Source organism: Aulostomus chinensis, chromosome 4 (genome assembly GCF_037954235.1).
Source record: "Aulostomus chinensis isolate RoL2024-O1b breed Wild chromosome 4, RoL_Achi_v1.0, whole genome shotgun sequence".
NCBI classification, from domain to species: domain Eukaryota; kingdom Metazoa; phylum Chordata; class Actinopteri; order Syngnathiformes; family Aulostomidae; genus Aulostomus; species Aulostomus chinensis.
In genome coordinates, this window is record NC_141323.1 from 2,299,467 (window position 1) to 2,312,223 (window position 12,757).

The 12,757-nt window shown below is 39.3% G+C and overlaps 1 protein-coding gene across 3 annotated transcripts in view; it reads left to right on the forward strand.

The window, feature by feature from the left end:
- The window catches only part of ptprz1b (protein tyrosine phosphatase receptor type Z1b), a 77,131-nt gene that overhangs the window by 38,164 nt on the left and 26,210 nt on the right, over positions 1–12,757 (forward strand). For all 3 annotated transcript variants that reach the window (XM_086201026.1, XM_086201024.1, XM_086201027.1), the window contains exons 3-7: positions 7,193–7,372; positions 10,536–10,687; positions 10,778–10,873; positions 10,992–11,058; positions 11,836–11,993. In XM_086201026.1, coding sequence (XP_086057152.1) covers positions 7,193–7,372; positions 10,536–10,687; positions 10,778–10,873; positions 10,992–11,058; positions 11,836–11,993 — 653 coding nt within the window. The remainder of the gene's footprint in view (positions 1–7,192; positions 7,373–10,535; positions 10,688–10,777; positions 10,874–10,991; positions 11,059–11,835; positions 11,994–12,757) is intronic.

Here is a 12,757-nt window from a genome sequence, read left to right on the forward strand (position 1 = left end):
AGAAGAGAACAAGAAGCGAAACGATTATTTCTAAACGGAGGAAGACGAGGTTGAACAAGCAGCAGACACTCCCTTCATCAAACAAATCGGTTCTGTGGACTTATTTTGGCTTCCCAGGTAAAAGACAAGGCAACAGTGATATATATATATGTATATATATATATGTGTATATATATATATATATATGTATATATATATATATGAAACAAATATTTTGTTTTTTCAAAGCAAAGAGCATTTTAGTTTGTACTGACGCAGCAGTAACATGTATGTCTGCATACTAAGGAAGAAAATGAAGAATATTTGATTTTTCCATTTCTGATTTTTTATTTTCTTTAATCTTTATTGTGTATCGTTTCATGAGTTGACTATTTCGTTTCACCCCTAAAAGTTACATTCATAACTCTCCATTTGTCTCAAGGAAACCTCCAGAAAGGACAGTTTCCATGGCTTCCTGATCTCCATCTTCATTTGAGTCCTCATCAGTCTACTCTTTATCACCCTCTCCGTCTTACGTCTCTATCCCCTGCTGTGTGTCCTTTTTTCTCCATGTCCTCTATGGCCTCTCTTCCTCTCACCTCCCCTTCCCTCACAATGACGTGAAATGATCAGGGCATTGTCCTAAAAGAGCAGCAGCAGTAGCAGCAGCAGCATCAGATGGTGTCTGTCTAAACCACTATAACAGCCGACTGCCCTTTTAGCTGCTTTGGAGCACAAAGCCTTCATAAAGCTTCCATATGAATTCAGTTTTTCCTGTCTTTTTGTGGTGTATCAGTACATGATGAGGAATTTTGAGCGTATAAAATGAACTTATTTTAATGCACAGGTGGAGCAATTGTGTAAAGAAAAGACAGCAGTACAGAAAAAGGACAAGAGCGTGGAGAAAAATGTTGACAAATGTAGAAAAATATGTTAATGTAATCCTAATGTTTCTTTTATTGAATAAAAGTGCGGACTGTCAGCTCTAAAAGGCTCCCCTGTGAGTTTGATAACACTAAGATAGGCACAGTGGCATCCTCAGCAGACTCTTTTCTGGGAGTTCAATGAAAAAGCAAGTGTTACTCAGAGATAGAAAATGTAATTTCCATTTTTAATGATCTAAGTTTTAGTCCTTGACTGAATGGGGTTCTCTGCATGTGTGTGTTTATGCATTTGTATTAGCCTCAGGTTTTTTTTGTTTTGTTTTGTTTTTTAAATTCCTTCTTCCAACCTGTCAACCACTTGTTGCCATGGGAGCTGTGAATGATGCTGACGGGTACTCGCTGCAGGGGCCAGATGGGTACTGCCCTGTCATTTCAACATACTGACATTGACCATAGTGGCACTTCAATGCAAAACATAACTGACAGGATAAATACTGGTACATAAGTGCTTTTCCTAGCTAAATTGTGTCACAAAAAAAAACCCTGACAGCCCCTAATACCTTCTTTTCTAATACTTTCCCTCAAATCTCCACAATCAGTGTATTTTCAATAAAACACCTTGTGATGTTTTTCACATCAGCTCCTTTGTATCGCTTAATATCCAAAGTCCCACTGCAAGGATATGAAGCAGTATCAAGAAGTCCTCCAACACCTACATCGACAGGATAAAAGTAATCTCTTCTTATCCTCTGATACAACACACAGCACCCAGTCAACGTTAGAAAAATATCATGGTTTAGTTATACATCAGCGCTGTTCTTTTCAAAAATGTGAACCCAGCATTTCAGGTTGTCAGTCAGCATCCATTCCCTGTCACCCACCATATGTTAACCAAGTAGGATGTCAAAACAGTCGAGTCCAACAAGAATGGGCAGCGCTATAAACAATTTATCCAAGGCTCCTTCCTCCTCCTCGCAAGGATTTTTCTTACCTTTTATCAACATCATAAAACTTCCCACTTTAGCCGTATTTGTAACCGCTGGGTAACAAAACTGAACCCAACAAGTGCAATCAAATGCTGCCATTATATCATTTATTCACAGAAGTGTACATCTTTTGAACCATAATCAGTAACTATTATTCTTTTTTGAATACCGTCAAAGAGTTAGCAATTAAACTATGAATAATGTTGAAATTGTGCTTGAAAAAAGTGTAGCGTTCAGTGTCTCATCACATGAGCATGAAAAAGGCAAAGGGGCTCAACTATTTGTTTGCAACCAACTGTAAATAGACACAGCTGGTTGTTGCTGTTTATTTCCACAATTGTCAATGTCAAACCAAGCAGAAATACAACAAAACTGACATTGATTTAGTTGAACTAGGATGGAAGAGTGCCCCCCCCCTCTCTCTCTCTCTGACACACACACAATAATCCAATACCTGTCAAGTCTTGTGTGACCAGTAACAGTTAAACCATCTGCTCTGACCTCATTACAACCATTGTCTTTTACTGTAAATTGCGCACACACACACACACACACACACACACACACACACGCACACACACACGCACACTACACGTGACAAAACTTAGAAGGAGAGCCTTATGACACTGGCCTCAATTAGCTGCTCTTTCTTGTTTATTGAGCAATAAGCATAAAACATCCCTTTGTTTGAGTTTTTTCCTTCCTCTAAAATAAAATCTTTTTCTTAACTGCATTACATGGCAGTGTACCTTCACAGGAGTATAAATCACAGTGTAAAACTATTTTCACAAATAATCCAATACTTCTATCACGTACTACAATATGATTTGGTTTGACTCGGGTGTCTCCAGTCAAAATACAATGGCATGATGACATTTTATCTGTTACATTTGTCAGACTGTTACATTTATATGAACACACACACATGCCAAACATTTTTTTATATTGTATTATGTACAGTTTTCATAAGTAATAAAATGTAAATGAATGGCTTTTATTTCTTTTTATCTTCTTCATAAAACATGTCCCCTACAACACATAATCCCAATCCTGCACCAAAATGTACATAAAACCAAAGCCACTTCATGGGTGTGTTAACTTTATACGCTGTGGAAGCCAATGCACGAGCTTTAGTCCAACAGCAACGCATGAGGAGAACAAAGAACATTTTCACCACATGCTTGCAATGCAAACAAAATAAATAATCCTGAAGGTCAAAACTCAGTCATACATTCATCAGTTAATCAGTCATCATTACCTGAAACGTGCAGTATAGAGATCATTCAGCCTCAGGGAATGTATCCTACTTGTTTACAGACTGAGAGGGAAGTCGCACCAGAACGACCAATAAATATGTTGGTAGTCCAAGCCTGATGGTATGAGAGTGCAAAATTGTCCAGTCTTTTACCTCAAACCATTGCCAAATAATACAACCATTTTAAATAATGGTTTGTTGGTAACAGCTTGCAAATTAAAAAACAAAACAAAACACTGAAAGAGTTTCAGTTGATTGTTAACCACATGTTGCACCACCTGCCTACAGAGCAAAAGCTGGAGTAATAGCATTTTATAGGGACTCAAATAGACAGGGAAATGGTAGAACATCACTTTTAATAAAACATACACACACACACACACACACACACACACACACACACACACACACACAGATCATTGTCTCTGACCATTATAGGGGAAAACAAAATTTAAAAGATGATCTAAAAATGAAAAATGATTAAACCGCATGTCATTTAGAATGAAGAGAGAAAAACAGTGCACACAGTGAGCAGTTGAGATTTTGCACATTTAGCACACATACACACACACACGTATGCCAACTGTCTGGCTTTCTATATATCACATGTGCCATCTCCCTAGTGTGTGTGTGTTTGTGTGTGTATGTATATGTATGTGCTCACTGTGCCCTGTGTTTTCTGTGTATGTGTGCAGTGTGTTTTTGCTTCATGTACTGCGGACATACGAGTGCACGTCCATCTTCAGTAGCGCGCGCGCGTGTGTGTGTATGTGTGTGTATACTGTCCTCTAAGACACACATTACAATACCGTACAGCCCTGGGTTTGTGTTTCTTTACACAAATAGTGGGTCAGCTCATAAAGCTTCAGCTTGTGCCCTGTCTCTTGCAGTCTTTTTTTTTTCCTTCCAAGAGCCCAAGATGGTTGATGATTCTAATTTGGAAAATTAGGGGGGGGGGGGTGTATATTAAGCAAAGAGGAGACCCATTCTTAAGCAGTAGAATATATAAACCTTATTGGAGACGTATTCATGAGCATTAAAAAAAGGGTCTTAATCATAGTTTTAAACCCTATCCAGGATTGGTTGGAAAGCCATTGTAACAGCCCATCCACCTCAACAGAGCAGCCAATCTATTCATATACACAAATTTGTTTTATGCCTAAGTAGCAGATCTAATTATCTGGCATTACAATGCCAAGCCACTATTTTGATCAAGCACCAAGGTTGAAATGTTTCAAAATGTACCGTTTTTTTAATTTCTCTTTGAAGTGTCAAAAATACAGACATTCAGTACCTGACACTACCCCTGTCAGAAGTAGTGAATTAAGCCTTGATGGCTGTTCCTGCAAAACTTTTCTCCTTTCGAAATGAACACAAAATTGAAAATTTGGTCAAACGGGAAAATTACAACCAATTAATTGACAAGGTACAACTCTGTGCCTCTCATCAGCCAGAATTATGCTACTGCATCCAGGGAGATATTACAAGGCGTCAAGCTCCACAAAAATCGAGGGGGTTTCACTGGGCTTCAGACATGCGGAATGGATTTTCGGTCAAACATGTTTGTTTTTTTGTTAACAAGCAGACATTGCATGGATCGATTTGAGGAGATGCTCACGGAGCAAGTCTGAAAAATACCAGCATCTGTACAATTAAAGTTCAAAAGACCTTGTTTAACTCATGGAGGGAAATAGCAGATGTACTGGACACCGATGTCACCAACTTGTCAAATAAATGGAAAAACACAAGCATATGAGCTCTTCATCCTCTGTCTCCTCTCACCATCTTTGCAGCCACGGCCTTGCATCTAGTTTAAGCTTGTAACAGAACTGAAATACAGCCAAAGAATAATATTTTCCTTAGAAATCTGCTGGTATTTTGCGTTGTTTTTTTGTCATATGCAAGCAGGAAATTTAAATGCTTTGTGCAATTTGCCACCGTAACGTGAATGACTCGCGTTCGCTTCAGGTGGCACACAGGATGTCCACACGTATAGGCACTGGAATATAATAGCTGTTTCATTGTGGCATGATCTGGCCACACGAGAGCAGAAGTATAAATGTATAAATACTCACAATGGTGCAGGCCACATGTGTGGCTATGGTGTAATGACCTGATACACGTATAAATAAGCTTTACGGCAGATGATGCAGATGATGTCAGAGTGGTTCGAGAAATGAACACGCATGCAACGACATTTAAGCGTCACATTGAGGCATCAGGATTGATGCTTTTTTGTTGATGCGTCAATAGTGAGGATTTACACTTTTAAAGCATATTTGTCCCATACATAAAACTTAATTATCTTACCTCAGAAATAATTGTCTGTGAAACAATACAGCCTGCCCTGCTGTAGCTCCAATCACGCATGTCCAAAACCTTTTTCTCATAATAGCTGCTCCATATAAACATTGTGCGCTCATTCAGTGGGATTACAATCCTGACCTCTGCATCCCCTCTGACATCCTGCTGCCGGCTTTCAGAAATCATAACTCTCTCTACATCCCAAACCTCCTCTTGTATTATCCTTCAGTTATGTGAGTTTTTTTTTATGTGTATCTCAGGGTCTGCCAGGGGGCCTGAGGTAGTGTCAGACTCGCTCAGATTTGCTCTAGAGCTTTACAGGAGCAGAGCTATGCTGCCAAATGAAAAAATCATATTGCTGCAGTAAATGCTTCAAAGCATGACGTGTGTGTTCTGACTGAAATGCAGTTAAGGCGGCTTTATTTTTCCTCTTGAATTTGTGTGTGTGTGTGTGTGTGTGTGTGTGTGTGTGTGTGTAGGGGGAAATGACTAAACGTTAAGAGTGGATAAACAGATGCAGCTGTTACAGCATATGAATACACAGTCATGCATGTCAGGAAGTGCAAAGGTATATGTACTGTGACATACTTCATGTCAAGAGATGTAGACATAGACTATTTGATATGAATACATGCACACACACACACACACACACACACACACACACACACACACACACACACACACACACACACACACACACACACATAAATCCTAACCACAGTGATCCAAAAATGATACCTCACCATGACAACAAGAGGTCATACTAAGGTTGATTTTAATATCAAAAAAGGTCTTCCATCACACACTATCACACGCACACACACACACACACACACACACACACACACACACACACATACACTCATACATGTATGCACGCAAGCATGGACTACTATTTCTATTTCTCAATTCTAATTGTCCCAAATGACTGTCTTATACAGTATGTGTGTGTGTGTGTGTGTGTGTGTGTGTGGTTATGTGTGTGTGTGTGTGTGTGTGTGTGTGTGTGTGTGTGTGTGTGTGTGTGTGTGTGTGTGTGTGTGTGTGTGTGTGTGCGTTTTGCAGGTTTGGCTGCAAATTTAGCTTGTCTTCACCCCTGTTCACTCTTTTTACATTATTCATGTATTCATACATACCCTCATTAAACACACACACACACACACACACACACACACACACACACACACACACACAAAATACAGCAATATCTGCAAGATTAGATGGAATTCCAGCTGTGCGCTCCAAAATACAGAAAATGACATATCCACATACATAGAACATCATTAAATTCATCCTCAGAGTATAAGAAATGCATTCATGCAGTAACGATGCCTGCACACAGACACAGACAGACACAGGCAGGCACACAGTGGCGCACACACGTAATGAAATGTTACCTGAGGCCAACCAGTCACGTTTGACCAGAGGTTGACCATCTGTCCTCGTTAGAGTTGGACTCACGCAATAGACAACAGACTGTTTGTAAAGGAATCTGCCGCTTTAAACAGCAATACATGTGTCTAAATGGATGGTGCAGTTTTATAAAACACCCTACACATAAGACTTTAACTCTCATAAATCATGTATTTAAGTTATTTTGAGACACTGTGGCTAATTGGAGGGCTTTAGCAGTCATCCTTAGAATTCTGCGTTGTAATGTTTTTTGTTACCAAAGAGTAGAAGGGCTGTTTTCCCTGAGCGAACACAGCGAGGTCCTCTGGGGATAGCAAATGGTGCAAAAAGAGCTAAAGCTCATGTAACCTAGTTGTGTCCTTGTGCAGGTGTCCTGAATCAGGGTAACTGGGGGAAGAAGTACCCACCCTGTAACAGCGCCAGGCAGTCTCCTGTGGACATCGATGAGACCTTCACCCAGGTCAGGCTGCAGTTCCAAAATTTACAATTAGAAGGTTGGGAAAAGTTGACAGCAGATGCCACCACCATCCACAACAATGGGAAAACAGGTATGTTGATGTTCTATCGTTTAAAAAAAAAAAAAATTCTATTTCTGTTGCACAATTCTGGTGTTTAATTAGTATCAAGACTCAAGATCATTAAAACCAGGCCCATGCGCGTAATAGCAGCTAACAGATTACAATCAAGAGGAGGGTGCATTTCTGACTTTTGACCCAATGCTAAATTATTAAAGGTTAAGTGTTGCAGGGTTAGCATTTGTAAATTTCCTGGAACATGTTACATTTGGATATTCACGGTTTTATTTGTGATAAGGGCATTGTTCCTCTGCCTACATGCAGTCTGACTTGTTCTTCTCTCTTCTTTGCTTCTCTCTTCTTCTTTCATCCTCTTCTTGGTGGTTGTGCTGTACTGTGCCACTGTGTAAGGGGTCAGTATAGACAAATCAAATGTGGTGCGTGTTGAGAGTGACGAATCAGAGAAGGGAAGAGGAAGCCCCTGTCTCTACGTCCATAGTCCTAAAACTCACAGCATTTGCGGCGGGGATCAGAAATGCGCCCTCGTGAATCATAAATGCGTCCTTGCAAGTATGGTTTTGGTCACATGGATAATGTGTTTGACTTTTAATATTAGTTAAACTCCATAAAAGTTTGTTTTCAGAATTTTGAGAAATTAATCAAATATCTCCTTATCCGTCCACAACCAAAGCCTTTCTGCTACGAGGATTTTAAACTGAACCTTTGGATGAGTTTTTAATTTGTTACAATTTTATTCAGCTCCAGTTAACTGGCTGTTCATCTTTATCGATCACATTAAAACAGACCACAACTGCAGCCTATTCTGATCGCTTTAGTAGCTTTAATTATATTACATGGGTCAAAGTGCAAAAAATAGGGATGGGGATGGTTAAGTAAAGACAATATTTTTTCTTAGTTACAACATTATGCCAGCTTTTTTATCTGTACTTTTTTACAAACAGCAAAGCATCTCTACATCCCTCCTCCTTACTAGGGATGCCCTAAATCGTGTTTTCATGTCTGATACTGATACGAACCCTCTGTAAGACAGCGTAGGTGTTAATATATTTGTGTTGTTGCACTTTGCTTCACCTGCTGTTTACAAAAAAACATGTATATATGAAACAAATATTTGACTATATTCCCTACTTCCATAAAGAAAGCACTACATGCAGGCTGACTCAGTTTTGCAAACTCGACACACAACGCCCGTCTGTGTTTCTCCTGACTCTCCTCTCTATAAAGCATGTCGCTCAGAGTTTACTTTAGCATTTATGTGGGAATTTGGGCTAAGGATTGAGCAATGCTTATAGATATTACCAACATTTTTATCCAGTGATTTGGGTCAGTAACAGCAGTCCTTGTTCACCTGGAAACTGAGTAACAAATCTCTGGGAGGAGTTTGGTCTGATTCTTTGGTCCAACAATTGACTGCAGCCCAGGGGACATTCCTCATCTGTAATTTCAAATTCTTACCGATTCTTTTCATCGTGATGACGATAATTATGTTTTAGGTTACAGGAAATGTAGTTACCAGCTCTTTTTTTTTGTTTTTAATTACCTATCATTCAAAAAATATGAAAAAATGCAGATATTTGAATATGTCATAAGGCAATCTCTTTGAAATTTAGATTAAGTGGACATTACATTAAAGAGGTGTCAGGCAAATTGCTATGGCAATTCCTTAAGTGACTTTCGTTGTCATGGTTTCAAACATACCTCTGTTGAGGTTTAGAGGACCGTCGCGCCAGGGGGTTGCAGATGTTGAACTCTCAGATGGTAGCGTTCCACAGTCACTAGTCACTAGTCTTTCAAGTTCAGTAATTTTCTTGATTGATACGTGGGTCAGCAGCATTAGCTGATGGATAATATTAGATTGGATCAGTCCCAGCTGTACAGTAGTTACAGTCAATGGTTGACTTAAGTATTGTTACTAAATCTAATTGTGTGCGTGTGTGTGTTAAATAGTGACATCAGATAGAAAATGACGTCGAGCTGTTCTGCGTGTTTTGATCAATGTGAGAATTAGCTGTTTTTTTCTTATGGGAGCATATTAAAACAGCATGCAAGAAGAAGGAAGCGGATTCGTGGACTCAATCTATGGAAATGATTTTAACATTATCCTGGTGCTGTCAAACACACCTTCTTAATCCCTGGATGTAGAAAGAAGCTTAACTTTCCAGATGCAGAGGAAAAAATAAAAGACCCATGGACAACATGGAGGTTAATGAAGGAGCGAAGCGGGGAGAAGGAGTCAGACAAAGACTTAGATGGAAAAAGAGAACAAGTAATTGAGAGAGCAGCATCCAGAGGGATGACACTGCAGAGATCATGTGGAGAACCAAAAACGATCGATGTCAAGGGGCAGAGATGAAACCGAGCCCCAGAAAGGAGTCAACAAAAGAACTGGAGGAAGAAATGTATAGAGATAAAGATGTGAAGGGACAGCGAGAGGAAAGGCAATGTGAGGAGTGATGTCTCGCCTGATAAACAGATGAAAGCTGTCTGAGCGATAATACTGCCCTGGTTCTCTCTCTCTCTTGCTGTGTGTGTGTGTGTATGTGTGTGTGTTTGAGAGAGAGAGAGAGAGAGAGAGAGATCTATACATTAATACTCTGAGAATTAATCCTGTCTGCTCCTCTGTGAAGTCAGAGAGGAAATTGCATATTAGAATAGGTACTGCATAGCTGACATGATATGATGAGAAAATATATGGCCTGTGCGGTCGCACTAAACTGAATGTCATATCCTGTAGAGACTTATCATCCTACCAGAGAGGCTAAGAATATGTGGGCTTGAACAGAAAGTTGCCCAAAGAAAAAAAGTTAACTTTTAATCTTCTAATCTAACTCTGAAAGAAAGTCGATTTATATATTTCCCCCAAATCTGGAGCTAGTCCTTTAATTAGAGAGGTTCTTCAACTTAAATGTTTATGGTTTGACTAAAATTAAAAAAAAAATATACAGTCATTGCACACAAGAAGAATAAGTCCCTCTTGATCAAACGCACTTGTTTTACAGACTTGACAAAAGACTGGTACAAAGATAAAGAATGGCTGGTATGTTGCGTGAAAATGCTGCATGGTTAATAATTCCGGAAAAGCCACAACCACGGTGGCTGCTGAGCAAAATGAAAAGTAAAAAAAAACAAACAACAATATTATATGTAACCTTAAAGTGCTTGTATGTGTGTTTAGTGACCATCAGTGTGGATGGAGACTTCTTTGTTAGCGGTGGGGGGCTGAGCTCCAGGTTTCATGTTGGTACAATCTCCTTCCACTGGGGTCGCTGCAATGCAACCTCAGACGGGTCTGAACACAGCTTGAACGGGATGAAATACCCTCTTGAGGTATCTATGAATCCATTTATACAATTAACACAACTCCATTGGGATTGAAGCTTGCATTCTGTTAACCTTCCTTTTTTCGCTGATGCTCAGATGCAGATCTACTGCTACGATGCAGATGACTTCAAAAGTCTGGACGAGGCCATCAGGGAGGGAGGAAGGATTGCTGCACTGGCTGTGCTCTTTGAGGTACTTCATCATCGGCAGTTTTGCCCCAGGATCAGGCTTTTACTCCTCAAAATAAATGAAATGATGAAAATCCAAGTATTAGTGTGCCTGTTCATGAAGCCCATGTTCTTGTCTGCAGATCAGCCTGGAAGACAATGAAAACTTCACCCCTGTCATAGAGGCAGTAGAAACTGTTAGCCGATTTGGTGAGTAGGTAGCACTTTGACATACAGTCATGCCTCTATAAAGGAACTGTCCTCAGAAAACTCTGGGGAATGTTTTGCGTCACATCTGGAGGGATGCTGACCTCTGAACTCTTTGAAGTGAGAACAAGAAAAACAGTAGTCGCCTTGAATTTTAGTCAAAAAGAAAACTTTATTGCGTTGTTGTTAGTTTCATTTGCAGTGGCTCTGTTGTTGGACCTCCCTGCACTTCCATGTGCATACATGGAAAGCCAAAGGGAGGGAGAGAATAGCAGCAAACAGAGTCAGCAACAATGACCAGATAAGTGACATTGATGATGTCAGATACAGCATGTAAAGGAGGAGCTGGTTATGAGAATGGGAAGCAGGAAACATATGCTGGCTGTAGCGGCTAAAATTGGGTATCTTGAATGACATTTACCTGTAGAGGGTGTGGAACAGGGATCAGGTGAGCCAAATGGACGCACAGAAGACAATAACTGGGTCATCATATGAAGCAGGTCAGCTGATCATCAGCTGACAACAGGGCTGTGAGAGAAGCTTCACTTCCTAGCATGCATGAATAGGGACTCTGTTCCACTATTTAAGTTTTGCAGGAATTAAGTAAAAACTAGGAAAAAAACAAAGGAAACCTACTGCACCGGCTCCATCGGTGCTGTGTGCGGCCATGTGTTTTAACCAGTCCAGTGTGGGTTAGAGCAGGAGGAGTTACAAGAGAAACTGTGGGACATTAATAGTTTGTTGTCCCATTTTGTTTTCTTCTACGTTTTTATGAACTAGGTAAGAGCGGATCGATGGAAGCATTCACCTTGCACTCCTTGCTGCCCAATAACACCGATAAATTTTACATCTACAACGGCTCACTGACTGCCCCTCCCTGCTCAGAGATGGTAGAATGGATCGTCTTTAAACACACCGTGCCCATATCGGAAAAACAGGTCAGCAGGTTTTATTCCACACATATACATATATATATATATATATGTGTGTGTATATATATATGTGTGTGTGTGTGTGTGTATATATATATATATATATGTATGTATATATATATATGTATATATATGTATATATTTTATATATATATATATATGTATGTATATATATATGTATATATATGTATATATTTTATATATATATGTATGTATATATATTTTTTATATATATTTATATGTATATATATATATATATATATATATATATATATATATATATATACACACACACGCACACATAAAGAGGTTTTATATGAAAATGAAATGAATTCCTGCCACGAAAAGAGTTGAGTTATATTTGTTTTCAATCTCACGATATATAGTTTTGTTGTTCATTTGTTGAAAATTATTATTATGACTTTCAGCCATCCACTTCACTCCAAAAAAGCATTTATGAAGTGTATTCAAAACGATAGTAGTCAAACAAATGCCATATAAACATTAAAGTTGAAGGCAACTTCAGCAGGTGAAAAATGGGCAGAGAAGGCGAGAATAACAACAGTAAATGGTAATGATGAATCACACGTCCAAGTATGTTAGATGAGAGAGCAAGCGGAGGCCATTGAAAACATGTGCATGTGCAGCAAAGTAAAATGCTTCTTCAGAGTTTAGGTGGTGCCAAAGCAAAGGTATGTAGAATTTCTCCGTTTCATGATGTCGCTGTCATCATGGGTTGTGGTCCCCAGGGTTTTTGCTCAATATTGGAA